Here is a 14977-nt window from a genome sequence, read left to right as displayed (position 1 = left end):
AGCAAAATCTACTGTATGCCAAAACTACCCAGATGTCTTAATGATTTGGGAAAATTTCACAGTATGCATCGGACCAGTCTGCCTCACGTACTGTTAATAGTTTTCACAGCACCTAAAAACTGAGTTCCCCCCCATCAAAAAAAGAAAAAGCAGAAGCGCTGTGCATTGTGGGAAACAGAACGCAAGGCATACTAGTCCAGACTTTATAAAGCGCTTTTCATACAATGACATTGTAACAAAGTGCTGTACATAACTTCAAATAGTATAAATTATGAAAAAGATCCCACCCAACCCACAATCTTAAGGTTAGAATAATATGCAACAAAAGTAAATAAGTTGAACGAACTGAGGAAACACTGGAGGTAAGATGTTAAAACTCACAGGAAATTAAAATGCATTTTAAGATAACATTAAAACCATAAAATGCTATACTTTAAGTACATAAAGTAGAAGTGACTAAAGTTTGAACTAGATGAATAAAACTCAGTTAAGAGACTAAAAAGGTCTTGAGTTTGTGTTTAAATCTGACATCTTAGTTTTGGCATACATAATGAATTTTGGCCAAATCGGTACATACTGCTAGTATAGTAGGTGGTTTCAAAAACAGCCAGTCTTGTGTCCTTGCATTTATCATCTTTGCTGGACTTCTCATACAGTCAGTATCAGACCATCAGAAGCATACCTATACACTACTGTGGCCTTGCTGTAAATATAACCATGGTTTGGAGCTTGCATAACCAGGATGTATTTTAAATGGAAGATGAAAAATAAAAGGAATTCAAATGTAAAGTTTCATGTTTTTTTTATTGCATTCAAGATGTTTAACAAGTTTCTTTCCACAATGACAAGATGCAGCTACTGCACCATACTCTTAGTGAAAATGCAACATGACGTGGGTTTGGATGAACCCAGACCAATTTCTTTCACTGCTCTTGCAGGCCCTCTTCTCTCAGTCTGTCAACTCGACCTGAAATGTAACAAACATCTCATTAAGCACAGCTCGGCAGTTAGGTTTGATTTAGTTCATACAAGAGCTGATCTCAGTCCCATATCCGCAAGCTTCATCCAACAGTCCTCAATGTGTTATGTAATCATCATAGATCAAAAAAAAAAAACTGCATGCAAAACAAGCACTAAAACATACCTGCACAAGCCAGGAAGGCACATGAGCACATGTGGCCCACAACATCAGACCGAAGATCAGTCACGCCAACTTCTGCTAACAAAAGAGAAATTCAGGTTTTAGGATTCTTTCAATATCTAGAGAAGTTAAGTCACCAACATGACTGTTGGACAGCTGAGTGGCTGCTGATGGCACAGGAGGCCACAGCAGTCAAAGGCCACCCCATTTTCTTGCATGCACTTGGAGAACCGAGAGCTACACACAAGCCCGGGTCCTTAGGATAGCACGCTTTAACGTAGAATAGTGGGATTAAATGTAACAGAAAGTTACCTTAACACAGGACTTCTTCATCCAGTCACAGATCAGAGTCAGCCAGGGGAGTCACCTGAGAGGAGAAACTTCAAAATCAGTTTCAGCAAGCCTTTCCCTTCCTTCTAGAAATCCTTTAACACATGTGGCTCAGTGCGTAAAGTCTCAATCAAGCCTTAACTCAGTGAGGGCAAGTTTGTCATCACAGCCAGAGAGCTACTACTCAACGATGTGGTAGAATAATCACCTTTATGTAAGGTTGTCCCTTCCAGTTTTACTGCTCTCATCTTCAATGTTGAGTTCCTGCACAAAGATAAGAAAAAGGAAGATATAAAAACAAGGCACACATGTTTGAATTGTCTTGTTAGTTATTCCCATGACAGATTCTGTCCTTCCCCTTAATGTTGCTTGAGCAGTTATTTGCAAACTGAACAGCGACCGTCGGTGAAAGTCTTCATCTTGGCTACCAGTTGACCACTCACTGCTACAGAAGAGCACGAGCGGCTTCGATAGGAGCCTGATGTGCAAAGAGATCAAGTCTTTAAAGAAAGTATACCTGAGATCCAAAACTATATCCATGGTTGGAGAGGCTGGGTGGAGCCTCTGCTTCTGGATGACCCTGCAGACAGAAGAAAAAATAAACTTTAATGCCTGGCTCTGGGTAACTTAAATATCCGAGATTCAAATTACATCAAAAAAAGTAGTTAAAAAGGCACATTTGCAGAAAAGGTGGTATAAACAATTCCTCGCATCACATAATTCTTGATGCAGTGAAGGTAAAACCCTCATGGATCTCCATTTGGATGACATCCTGACACGAGTTAGCCACGTGGTTAGCTCCACTTCACGTTAATCTTTAAACTTTAACTTTGAAATATTACATACGTCTGATCTTAACGACACTAGCGTGACAACTGGCTTCTAAAAAGGTTGCAAATGTTGTGTTGTTGATTCTGTTCTTTCATGCATACAGAATATCTTCCTAACGCAGCATGTGTGTAGCTTCTTAAGCTAACTTTAGCCGGGCTTCTCCCAAAACTAGTAAACTACTAACTTACATTTGAGTGAGTTCCACTTTTAAGAAGTGCACTTTAACACAAGATCACTTTAACTTTGTGTAAATGCAAGACATGCTTATATATAGGGATGATTCAAAGAGAGGCCTTACCGATCTTTCTTTCTCTGCGGCGCCGTCAGGAGGAAGAGACTGAATGGCGCGCTGCGTGCGCATTTATACTGCTGATTGGCTCACGTGGGTCACTGACTCATGGGATATGTAGTTTTTCGCTCATTTTAGGACCCCAGCTCCTTTTTGGGGTTATTGTCCACCAGACAGAGGAAAACTAACACAAAGGGAGATTATGAACATTAACTGGACACTTTATTTTAAAAAAGAAACACAACTGAGAGGATGTTGTGTGTTTAGAGAGTTACACTGCGGGGGGAAGAAGGGTACAAACCTGTTTAACCTACTTCAGAACCACGGACAGCAGCCTGTCTACAAATAGGCTATATTGACCTGACGCTTGAGATAACGGGTGTACAGTGCCACACGATGCATAAACAGCCACGACGTGTTGTTTTGCACAGCCGTGGCGCATGAAAACTGAATGTACCATGCACTAATCAGCTGAATGTCACACAATGATGACAAAATCCTCTCTGGGTGCGTCCATGGCCCTGTTTGAAAGGGTCAGTTGACGTGGAAATTCCTGCTGCGACTATAAGCAGCTGACTTGTGGCTTAGTAAGACACGGCCGTGCGTTTTCTTGTGGCTTTAAAGTCAAACTATGGTTTATCTCTGAACTTTACGCACGATTGTCTCATTCGCGTCTGCAGCAGGTTTACAGTTGCAGTCAAATGTCATGTGTAGTAGTGCATAGGCAAATCTATCACATGATTGCTCGGCGTCTGTGAGCAGAAGGCAGCAGCAGCAGCAGCAGCAGGACCCGCAGCAGCAGCGGGGCTTCATGTAAACACGCCGCGCACAGGGCTTTGTCTCACACACACACACACTCGCTCTTCGCAGGCATCCTCCTTCTACTAGTCATGCCATGGATATTTTGTGGCAGTACCAGTTCAGGATAATTTTACTCGGGGACTCCACAGTGGGGAAGTCGTCGTTGCTGAAGCGCTTCACGGACGGGATTTACAGCGATGTGGCGGATCCGACGGTCGGGGTAGATTTTTATGCCCGCTCCCTCGATATCGAGCCCGGGGTGAAAATAAAGCTGCAGCTCTGGGACACTGCTGGCCAGGAACGATTCAGGTAAATACAAAATAACCTACATTAAATGTGTGCGATGTAAATGTGACGGTCATTCCTCACCGCGGTGATTTGGCGTTAAATTATGGAGAGGCCTTTGCGCGCTGTCGCGTTTGGCTCATATAAAATGAAGCCCTTTAAATTGAATTAAGGCCATTTCCTCTGTAGTTGTGATGTAATGAAGTGAGTGCAGACAGCAGATTATATTGGCCTCGATCTGTTGATGCCCTCGCCTTTCTAATAACAGGGTAATGGAGTTGCATCAGTGCATCCATTCACGGGTGGATGATGGGCAGTCTCCTCATATCTAGGCCCCAGATTGACTCCCTGATACTGACTCCACAGTCTCCAGGGCAACACAATTGATGGCAACCCTGTAACAAAATCTGGTGTTTATAGCATTCATCCACCCTGTTGCTGGTTCTGTTTCATGTGTCCCAGCTGTCATGGATAGTTTCCTTTAAAGCACTCCTGAGTCTGGAGAAGCAGCTCCGCTCTCAGATCTGCTTTCTCGTTTGAAGCCAAAGCTTCAGAGGGTGTTTTCCTGTCAGGCTCCACCACACGAGTGTTTCACTTCTGTCTGAACTGAGCGCGAGGAGTGTTTGTGAATGCAGTCAGCAATTTCTAAACAACCTTGTGCAACATTTGGTAATAAATGGTTTATTGCCAGGATTGGTCCTGTGGGACAGCATCCACGGTTTGCTGTATTATTCTAGATCCTTTGATTCAGGTCTGTTTTAATATAATTCAACACTGCGACTGATCATTAGAGTTAGTTGGTGAGCTAATATTTTCCCCTTAGACTGCATAAATTAAATTGACATAGCCACCACAAAAAAATATCTGATGGGTAATAATGTTCCCTTTTGAAGACTCTGGTTTGGCATTTCGACCATCACCATCTTGTTTTTCTGGAACACAAGTGACCATAGTCAGCAGAGGAGGTAGATACACATAGCTTTGCCTCTGTCCAGGTTGTCAACCACAGGTAGCCACTTAGGCTCTTTCACATCCTGCTTTTTTCTATTTTTTTTTAATGGGATCACAATTTACAAAATGTAATGAACTGAAGAAATATTGAAACTACTGATTGAGACAACAAAATAATCAGTTATTATTTTCTGGGTTAATAATTCAAATGTGAAATAGACTTATTTTTCTCATAGACTTCAATACAGTCACCACCTATTGGCCACTAGAGAAAATGCACGTTAGGTATATTTGTCTTTTAACTTCCATTTCTTGTAAAGTCAACGTTTCACCCATACCATTTTTTGTTAAGACATGCTGTCACAAGTAGTTGAATATCTTTTTTATAACTCATACGTACAAACACACATCCTGCAAAGGGGTGGTCATCTGCATTTCCACCGATTACAGCACATGGTGGGTAATGAGGTCAGAGTTATACTCGCTTTTTAAGTACGTGTACACGACCGTCTGTGTTATGAACATAATTGTTCACATACTTGACTCTGCACCACGCAGAGGGTACCTCTAGAGGGCACACCAAAGAGTTCAGGTCGCATGCAGATACTAGCATGTAAACAAGAGACGTGTTAATTCAGGGTCACACTGACTGCATCGCCCCCACTAAGTTTTTCCCTCCCTCCTTGGACGTAACCATCCTGGATTGGATGGAATTAGATCTGCAGGTTTCACGCATCTCTCGCCAGCTATTTTGACCGGCATATTTTTTGCTGTTGCAATAACACATCATACAGATGGAGAATTGGTTTATCAGCTTGTCTTTAAAATGTTTCTGCCATTGTTGTCCCTGCTGCAGTGTAGACTAACACATCCCCTCTGCACATCCTTCCTCCATATACAATTGTTTGAGGATCCTAGAAAGTCGAAGGAGCTGTCAGGTCATAGTTGTGTCCATCAGAGATGTCCAAGAAGTAAACTTGTGCTGAGCCCAAACTGTTTCGACTTCAGTTGCTAACATGCCATTTACTTCTTCCCCAACAGGTCCATCACAACCTCATACTACCGTAACTCTGTGGGTGGGCTGCTAGTTTTTGACCTCACCAATCGCAAGACCTTCGAACATGTGAGGGAGTGGCACAAGGAGGTGAGTGAGCACATCCTGCCTCACCACATGGTCTACATCCTCATCGGCCACAAGAGCGACCTCAACAAGGACCGCAAGGTAGGCCGGGACGAGGCCGAGCAGCTGGCGGCCGAGCTTGGCATCCGCTATGTGGAGACATCAGCCAAGTGCAACAGCAACGTGGACCGGGCCTTCGAGCTGCTGACCAGAGACATCTACGAGCTGATGAAGATGGGGGAGATCGTCACTCGCGACGGATGGGATGGAGTGAAGAGCGGCCTCACCGCCAAGGTCCTCTACCCAGAGGACGAAGAGGAGCTCGCTACTGCAACAGCTGAGAAGGGCTGCCACTGCTGACTGAGAACTCTTTTTGTCCAAACACTGTCCTGTCACACCAAGAGCTCACCTCGTCTCACAGCCGTCCATCGAAACCAAGTCACTCAGGCTCAGCACCCTGAAATCACCATCCGTCACTTCCTCACTTTGTGCTTCGTGCCCTCTCTGTGTGTCGGTTCTTCTGACAGCTGGGATTCTTTTCTAACAGGGGGGCATTGTACATCCCAATGTGTGTCTTTTAGGCCAGTTGTATCTCTTAAGTCATGTGGTGTAGCAGGAGGCAGCCTACTTTGGCTCTTGTTGGGTTCAGAAAGCGAGCAGAGGTGATCAGGTCTTGGACTTAGCTTAGCGTGTAGCCAATAATCCCTTTCACAGCCCGGGGGTTAATGGACTACAGAGCATACTGAAGGTACAGATAAATCACCGGACAATGACTTCCTGTTGTCTGGCATCTGTTGTGGGTTTCTACCTGTCAAAGTGTGTGTGATGCTTTTCCTGCAATCTTTTGTGACTGTAAAATTGTAAATAATAGTGAAATCTATAGAGATAAAAGCTAAAAGGTCACTATTTAAATAATAACGTGAACAGACACAGTGCACTCTTCAATAAGTGTCACCATGTTAATCAATGTGCTACTCCCGCTACTGTAAGCTGTGTGTGCACTAACGCCAAACTGACTCCGGTCATTCTCTGAAGAGATGATTATTGTTTTTGTAAAGATTATAGATGATTCTAGTTTAGGTGTGTACACTAATATAGGCCATTGTAATTAGGGTAGCTGGTCCCATCTAGGTCATTGTATGATAGCATCGACAGGAGCGAGACGTCAAGTGTGTCAGCTGTCAGTCATCAGACCTTCGCAGACTTTATCAGCTGTAGTGACGATGTGTTTGATTAAGAAAGAAGGGAGTTTAAATGTCACCTGCAGCTGTTTGTATCTCAGACAAACAGCTGTTTCTTTGTTCCACGCTAAACTCACAGAATAAATATTTCATTCAGACCTGAGCTGATGCCAACTCATTAAATCCAATAGTGCAGATATGCGCCGCTTTCCTGGGACTCTGCTTTGTTCCAGAGGTGTCGGTATGAAATTTGGGCTTAATTCAGTATAAAGGCAGGCTTTCAACTTGAAAACCATGCAAAAGCTATTAAGTATTCCTTTTATCATGGATTTTACAGTCCTTCAAAACCCACTATAGTCTCAGCAGACCAGAGCGTTAAAGCTTAGCACCCTGGATTAGGTTTTGGGTGGATCACATGTCATTACCCCCTCACACGCATGCTTCCTGTTGCACTAACAAAGTGTAAGTTCTTAGAAGTGTAGCCTTGCATTTTGGGAAAAAAACAAATTATACTTGCTTCTCAAGAGTCAGAAGACCATCCGTCCTATTTGTGTGCATTAAGAACAGACTTTGAGGTTATTAGTTTATCTTGGACTTAAGGCAAAAGGCAGATAAAAAGCAAGTCTGGCTCCCTCTGTAGATTAAAAATACACCTCACAGCCAGATATTCTCATGAAAAGACTCGTAGAGAGCTATTTGATTCTGTATATGGATGTGTTTCCTGTAAAAAACCCATAACAGCTAGCTCGTAGACTGTATAAAACAAAGTCTCTATGACACCACCCATTGGTTCCTGGCAGGCACCATGTTGGAAATGCTGACTCAGCTTAACTTTCAATCAATCGAGAAACAGGCAAAGAGGTGGGGCTGCCTCCAGGCAAACAACAACAATGCACCCTCCTGTCAGTCAACTCAGCCATGCTTCTAATGCTCTATGTGAATGTATGTATAACCCTTACCATGTATATTATCTTAATGGGTGCATTATAAAAAAACACCTCCAGTACAGAGTGTACACATTAATAAATGAGATACAAACCCAAACCCCTTTTTTGGAAACATGTTCACATAATTAGTCAAGATTGGCATTCTAACATGGTACCAAATGGAGACTCCATGCTTTAGCAGCCTGCCTCAAGTGGACAATCTAGGAACTGCAGTTATATGCGCTCTACACATAGACTGTATAAATAATGGACGTAGTATCTATGAGGTCACCCATCCTGAGCGCTGTTATGAAGCCAATTGTCGGTGGTAGCCATATTGCTAATGCTGAACTCAACCAAACTTAGTGTGAGGTAAAGAGGCGGGCAGGTATGTGTTCCCGCATGTCAGTCAAGTCAGTCATGTCCATACAGTGTGTGCCGATAGAGAAATTAGCTACGAAGACCATGGCTGGTTTTTGAACCAGGCTGTAAACATGTTTATTTCTGCTGTAAAGATCGTCTCTTTTGAATGGGTGTGTATGTGGTTTCCGGTGTTTCTGCAGCCAGCCTCAAGTGGACGCTTGATGAACTGCAGTTTATAACACTTCTGCATGGGCTTTATATTTTGAGACTGGAGGTTGCCTCTTGGCTCTACATTGGCTTCATCATTCATCCTCAGAGGGTGCTACTTGATCCTCTAGATGGTATCTTGCAGAATTTAAAGTTACAGAGGAGGAACAAAATGTTCTGAGAAAGTGTTTCACACGACACAACATTAGTAATTCACCAGTGTGCAGGATGAATCTTCGACATTTCTAATCCTCTAATATACAACTGCGATGAATTATAAAGCTACTTGATTGTATTTGCAAAACCAGTTGCTGGCGTGACGTTTGATGCAAGATGTCTGCTGGAATATCAGTTAAGCTAATCTTTAATTATTAACTCTGCACTGGGCCAGGCTAGCTGCTTCTGGCCTTGATGAGCTATTTAGTCCTCCTCCATTAATGAGCAGACATGACAGCAGTATCGCAAACTAATCTAAATATCAAGAAGAACGTTTCTTTCCCAAAATGTACGACTACACTTTGAAAAACAGTGATTACCAACATCCAGGTCAGGTTAAGAATATGCCTTAAAGCTCCTGTGAGAATTGTTCAGTTTGTGTTGATTTTGGCGCCCCCTGTTGACAGAGCAGTGTCTCTCTTCCTGTGGTTGTCTTTTCCTTTTCATGTGCAAGTAAAGCTGTTTAACAAAATATCTCGTCCTGCTTTCTTTCAACGATAAAATCAATCACTAATCAATAATCTTTGCCATGGATGACTACAAAAAGGCTGTAGATCACTTAATCTGACACCTACCCCCCCAGCAGTGTTTTCAGACACTAAACATGACTCATAGCCTAACCAATCTTCACGCTGATAGCCTCGTTCGCTTTCGGAGGTGAATGATGAATCGAAGTTTTTAACACTTCTGCATTGGCTTCAATTCTCGCAGCCAGAGGTTGCCGCTTGATTAGAATCTTCTCACAGGAGCTTTAAGAGTTAAAGAAGGTTAAAGCTACACTTGAAAAGTTGCTGATATTCCGAGTAATCCAATCAACATAACTTCAGCTTTTACAGGATTTACAGACTTGTGACAGTAATTATACTCGCTGTAATAGAGCTTGTGATGGTCAACAGTAAGCTGCTTTTATGACAAATATGTCCGTCTGTGCGCACAGACATGTTACGTTAACACGAAGGGTCATGTGTGCTCCAAAGTGTCCAGAGGGTTTTGCCTGTAGAAGCTGGTAATCTGTTGTTCTGTGGTTTGGAGGATAAACTACAGTACACTTCACCTGGGAACTCACACTGCTTTCTCACCTTTCACCAGCATCTCACCGAAAGAAAAAAAAAACCTCATCACACATGTAAACAGAGATTATGCATTCTGCAGGTTTTACTTTGCACTCATGTGACCAATCAGACATGTTTTTGTTGCGTTGAGTGGCTGTATGGATGATGCAGAGGATGTCATGTACAGTATGTGGTTGCTGCTTTGTATTTGATAAGGAATGTATTCCTCTACATGTGCACCATCCCTTTATTTCTGCTTTACAGAACAGATCCAAGCTGTATGCCTCCTGATCAACCCTCCTCTGTTACTGCAAGGTTTATTCATTTTATAGAAACACACATACACTGAATGTTTTTTTAGTTTCATTGACAATCAGATGTTAACATTTGTTGTCCTAGGTGCAAGTCAGGACTTCATCACAGGGGTGCTAGATTACCTTGAACATTCAGAATCTCTGTTTGACAAGCAGTCTGACTGTGTTCATACTAAAACTACCTTTTGGCTCTCATCTGAACAGGGTTAACTTGTGTGATGTTTGTCTTTGTATGTTATTACTATCAGCATGATTCCCATTCGTGAGCACTGCCTGCTCATCAGCCTGGGTCGTCTCACTGCACAGTGTGAAGACGGCAGACTGGTTCAAAAGGACGACACTGGACAGACAGCTTGAGATGGCTCTCTGAAAGACGGACTGGACTCTATGGGAAGAAATATGCTTGTTTGGCATCAGCGATTACTAGATGCCTCTATATCCACCAGTGTTGCATAGTTAATAAATATAAATAAAAGTTACAGCTGTATTTTTAACCTCAGACTGTAATCTTGCAAACAGTGACCATCCCATAATGAAGATAATGATGAAGGCTATTACTGTTTTTTTTTTTTTTTAGATCCATCCTCCTGTTTACTAAAGTTGTTCAACATTTTGGATGTGTGCTGTTTTGTTTCAAATGGATCCTTCAGTTTTTTGAGGTGGGGTTGTTTGAGGTACTTGTTGATAGTATTTGTGTTGCCTACAGGGGATGCTGGTCAGCTCGGCCCCTTTGTTGTGAAACTGGACATAGAACCAGCACAGACGCAAGGCTATCAACCCATGCACTGGATCAACTCTAGCACGTATTGTGACTTATTTTAAAAGTCTGACCCAAACTTTGATGTCAGTGTAAGTGTGCACTCTATTTAGGAATGTTTCTGTGCCATCAGAAAGTCTATTTGTGTTAGCACTATCGCAGACCAAACAATGTTCCTTCACCACGGAACTCCACTTCATAAAACTGAACTATCCCTTTAAGTCAAGGAACTGGATGAGAGTTTTATTACTGAAATCCTGAACTGGAGCTGATCTTCGAGGAGACATGAATCTTCTCTCAAGACCCAGTTTGCTCTTACTGTGTAAAGCAGAAGTTCAACATTTGTAAAATTCACTTCTTCCCTTTCTATCCAAGAGTGAGAGAAAGGCTTGTCACCGCTATTTAGTCTTACAGAACTGAAGCCAGGAGGCTGTTAGCCTAGCTTAGTCTTTGTCGACTTGAAGTAGTGGAAAGAGCAAACCTGGCTCTATGTAAATTTAAAACAGGAACACCTGTAAATTCACCATTTCAATGTGTCTTTTTTTATTGAAACAGTGATATAAAGACTATGAAGCTCAGTGTCACATGTTGGAACATTTTATTGATGACAGTTAGCTGGGTGCAGTGACTCACAGGGTTTTGTTGCCACAGTGAAGGATGAGTTTGGAAGCATCATGGCTGTATAGACACTGATATCTGGAAAACAAAACAACAACATAGAAATAAAAATGAATATAAAACAGGCGATGATACCATTACAGTAGAATAATAAATAGTTCCAGCATGCCTCAGCAAACTCCTCTCAAACACAACAAATCTTTGTTTTTACATATCTGCTTGAGCACAGATTAAACAAAGTGCAGAAAGTAACATGTGCACCTCAGAGGTGTCTTTTTGGTGTGTTTTTTTTTAAGCTTTGTACAGAGTCAAACATCTGCTTTTAGTCTCACTGCAATTGGTTATAACAAAACAACACATTTTCCAAATGTTGAACTACGCCTTTCAGTTTTTGTCTTGTGTTTTAATTCAAATCACAGAATCGATCAAACCGATCCACTCGCAGGGCTTCTGTACCAGAAAAAACAAATGCAGATCTAAGACCTGCAGAGTCATACACAGCACAGACCATTCAGCTCCTGATCCCCGCGGTCACATCTCACAGCTTTATTGAATAAATGTTATTTATTTTATATATTCTGTATAAGGTATTTGCCTTTCATTTGATGTGAATTTTTTGATTGGTTTAAAAAAATAAATAGATGTCCAATGAACAATCGTTGAACTCAATTTTGTCTTCGAATAGGGTTTGGCGCCCTCCTCTGTCAAATTAAAGGAAGAGCAGCATGACCTACATTGCCTTCTCAATAAGGTTAATTCAGGAGTGAGATGAACCAAGTTAAATCAACTTTGCCTCATTTTACCTTAAACATGAGTTACATTATAATAAATTATAAGTAATTAGTGAAACAGTGCTGTAATCAGGTCCAAAATATAACAGAATTTCAGTTCAGAAATGACGTTTAAAGGTTTTAAATGAAATTAATCTGTGTTAAAAGTGTAGTCTTGCCTCTTTTAACATAGCTCTGGTAACCTACAGAAAACAGAACATGTTTTAAAGGTATCTGAATCTTGATGTTTCAATCAAGACCTTAGTATTCATCCTTGGTATTTATTTTGGAAATTTTGACAGTATACCAATATGAAAGAAATGTGTTTTGTTTTTTTTTCTTAAATAATCTGTACCTCCACACAATAACAAAACATAAATCTCAAACGTACATTACAAACGGTATAGACACACAAAAAATAAATCAAATCGATGAAAAAAGAAAACCATAAAAAACTAAAAGAGAAGAAGGACAGAGGGTGGGGGCATCAATAAATACTTAAAGCATGCTTGAAGTTCATTTAAACCAGGGGTTCCCAAACTTCTCAGTCCACGACCCCCAAAATATAGGTGCATGCACTCGTGACTCCCACTGTCCCTCGAAGTGATTTAATGTGTCTTCATTTAGCTGGTCTGCAGAAAATGACCCTACCTATATGAGCATGTGTCTGTGTTTCCTGTGCAGTTATAAATGAACCTACTGCTACTGATGCTTTTGATAATTAACTGTTCACTAACCCTTAACTTAGGAGTCATCTGGCAAAAAGAAAGGCAGAAAACTCATTACACTTTCTATTTTCAAGGTTTTATTTAAAGTTGAGCTACTACTTTTGTCGATATTTTATAACTTAAAAAAAATAATTCTGGAAGACATCTCACGACCCCTTATTTGTGTCTCGTGACCCCTCAGGGGATCCCGACCCACACTTTGGGAACCTCTGATTTAGAGTATAAATTCATGTTAATATGGCTGATTATAAAAATAACCATAACAATCATAGAAATACTATTATATTTACTCTGGTAAGGAGTTCAAGAAAGATCTAACTGTATCCCACAAAGAAATGTCTATCTATGGAAACAGAATACTGCACATGCTCGGCTTTACAGGCTCATTCAATTTGGCAATAAAGTACAGTTACATTTTAAATCTAAAAACCCTGTATGGGATTTATACCAGCAGAATCATATCATGGCAGTTCAACAATTTTGCAGGATACAGACTAAATTACTAAATCAAGTTTTTAAGTGTATAAACTAGGCCGTGCATCGTTTTTTTGTTTTCCTTATATTTGTTTTTTTTTCTACTATTCAACTTTTTTTATTGAGTTTTTTCAGTATTTCTTTGTTCACCACAAGTTCACAAATGATATATGTTATACAAAACCAACAATTATATATATATATATATATATATATATATATATATATATATATATTTATATATTTATATATAAAATACTAAACAGTATAAAAAAAAGGGAAGATAAACATAAGAAAACAAGGTAAATTAACGGAGCAAAAAAAAGCAATCTTATTCCTCTTGGTGAGGTCATCTTCGCAATAATTTCCAGATAGGGACCCCACATAGATCTAAATACCTTAGTGTTATTATTCATTTTGTGGATAAGCTGTTCAAAAGAAACTATCCTGGCCAGTTCATCTCCCCATTCACTTAAACAGATCTTCTGTTTTGACTCCCAATGCCTCAGCACCTTCCTGCAGCCTGTTATAAAAGCTCATTTCACCTAAAATACATTTTTGAGGGCAGATTAGCCTCCTCTGTTAAAATACACAGTACACATAATACTGGGCTCTAAGTGAACTCTGTTTTTAACACATCATTTATACATTTAACTATAGCTGACCAGAAGTCCTTTACAATTTCACATTCATACAACATGTGGATAAATGCGCCCCGTTTTTAATACATCTCCAACAACTTTGGTCCGGTCTAAGCCCCAGCCTTGATATTTTTGAGGGTGTCCAATAACTCCTGTTTATTATTTTGAATAAGATTAGGCGTGTCTGCATGTCTCTGGCTATATCGTACCATGACTGAACTAATTTTACCCCAGGCCTCTTTGTTTAATGTCCTTGTGTTTGGATAAAGTGAAACTGATAGAAAATATAGCCCAGTATATAAAAAGCTTCTGTAATGACAGTTTAAAATAAAAACAAGCTCTGTCAATCCAAAAAGACCCTTCTCAGGACTCTTTTCTAAGCAGTTGATGATCTTTCCTCTTTCACTTGAACGCAACTCGGCAAAACGAGATGAGCCAATCAGAGCGAGGTAGTTTCGATGGTCCCGCCTTGTTTTACCCATCATCCTTTGCAATAGCTAAACTCAGACACTAAATATAACTAATTCTCCAAGATAATTAACGAATGACTACACATCTCGATGAATGTGTTTAACTGTATTTTCTAATTATATATCGTAGTTTAAATCAGTGATTCAGGGATGCAGATTTGGGGTATCTAGACCTCTGAGTGAGGTACATGTTGCCACTGGTCTCTCGGTGCGGCGTTCAAATATAATGTTAAAAAGGGCTTCTGCCATGAATGGCACAGGAGGAGTGGGGAACTCCACACCCCCTGCGGAATCGCCATCAAGAGATTTCGGAAGCATAATTTTTACCACAGGGGCTGCTAGTGATCTCATGTCCTGGCGCCCCGTCCTCACATGTTCAATAGAAACAAAACCGATGAACCCAAACCCAGCCTACTTGTCCTTTAGTTTCAAGCCCTATTCATTTACCTCCAAATGTAAAAGTTGATTTGTCAAACCTGGATGAATGACATCTATTGAGAAAACTCAGAATA

General features: G+C 40.8%; 1 protein-coding gene, 1 long non-coding RNA gene and 4 other non-coding genes across 7 annotated transcripts; 2 read left to right on the top strand and 4 right to left on the bottom strand.

The window, feature by feature from the left end:
* Positions 1–785: 785 nt before the first annotated feature.
* LOC117827727 lies at positions 786–2907 on the bottom strand. Of its 2 annotated transcripts, none has more exons than XR_004634269.1 (7): positions 2893–2907; positions 2601–2775; positions 1989–2051; positions 1680–1735; positions 1454–1508; positions 1145–1219; positions 786–967 (listed from the first exon to the last, which is right to left on the bottom strand). It is a non-coding gene; the product is annotated as an uncharacterized LOC117827727 (long non-coding RNA). The 2 variants fall into 2 exon arrangements; XR_004634270.1 differs by having other exon boundaries at positions 1145–1216.
* LOC117828593 lies at positions 1033–1106 on the bottom strand. Its single transcript, XR_004634455.1, has one exon. It is a non-coding gene; the product is annotated as a small nucleolar RNA SNORD99 (small nucleolar RNA).
* LOC117828583 lies at positions 1285–1414 on the bottom strand. Its single transcript, XR_004634446.1, has one exon. It is a non-coding gene; the product is annotated as a small nucleolar RNA SNORA44 (small nucleolar RNA).
* Positions 1817–1953, bottom strand: LOC117828596. The gene has a single exon (XR_004634458.1). It is a non-coding gene; the product is annotated as a small nucleolar RNA SNORA16B/SNORA16A family (small nucleolar RNA).
* rab42a (RAB42, member RAS oncogene family a) lies at positions 2694–7092 on the top strand. Its single transcript, XM_034704432.1, has 2 exons — positions 2694–3701; positions 5670–7092. The coding sequence occupies exons 1-2, from the start codon at positions 3487–3489 to the stop codon at positions 6106–6108; spliced, it is 654 nt and encodes a 217-aa protein (XP_034560323.1). The 5' UTR covers positions 2694–3486; the 3' UTR covers positions 6109–7092.
* Positions 7093–14696: 7604 nt separating this feature from the next.
* On the top strand, positions 14697–14830 carry LOC117828591. The gene has a single exon (XR_004634453.1). It is a non-coding gene; the product is annotated as a U11 spliceosomal RNA (small nuclear RNA).
* The last annotated feature ends 147 nt before the right edge of the window (positions 14831–14977 follow it).

This window comes from Notolabrus celidotus, chromosome 16, assembly GCF_009762535.1.
Source record: "Notolabrus celidotus isolate fNotCel1 chromosome 16, fNotCel1.pri, whole genome shotgun sequence".
NCBI classification, from domain to species: domain Eukaryota; kingdom Metazoa; phylum Chordata; class Actinopteri; order Labriformes; family Labridae; genus Notolabrus; species Notolabrus celidotus.
Note: the sequence above shows the minus strand (reverse complement) of the source record. Positions and strands in the feature narration are given on the sequence as shown.

Excerpts from the sequence above, each read along its gene's own strand:
- rab42a (XM_034704432.1), top strand. The coding sequence starts at position 3,487 with ATGGATATTTTGTGGCAGTACCAGTTCAGGATAATTTTACTCGGGGAC. Across the intron at positions 3,702-5,669 it reads GCTGGCCAGGAACGATTCAG|GTCCATCACAACCTCATACT; the intron begins GTAAATACAAAA and ends CTTCCCCAACAG.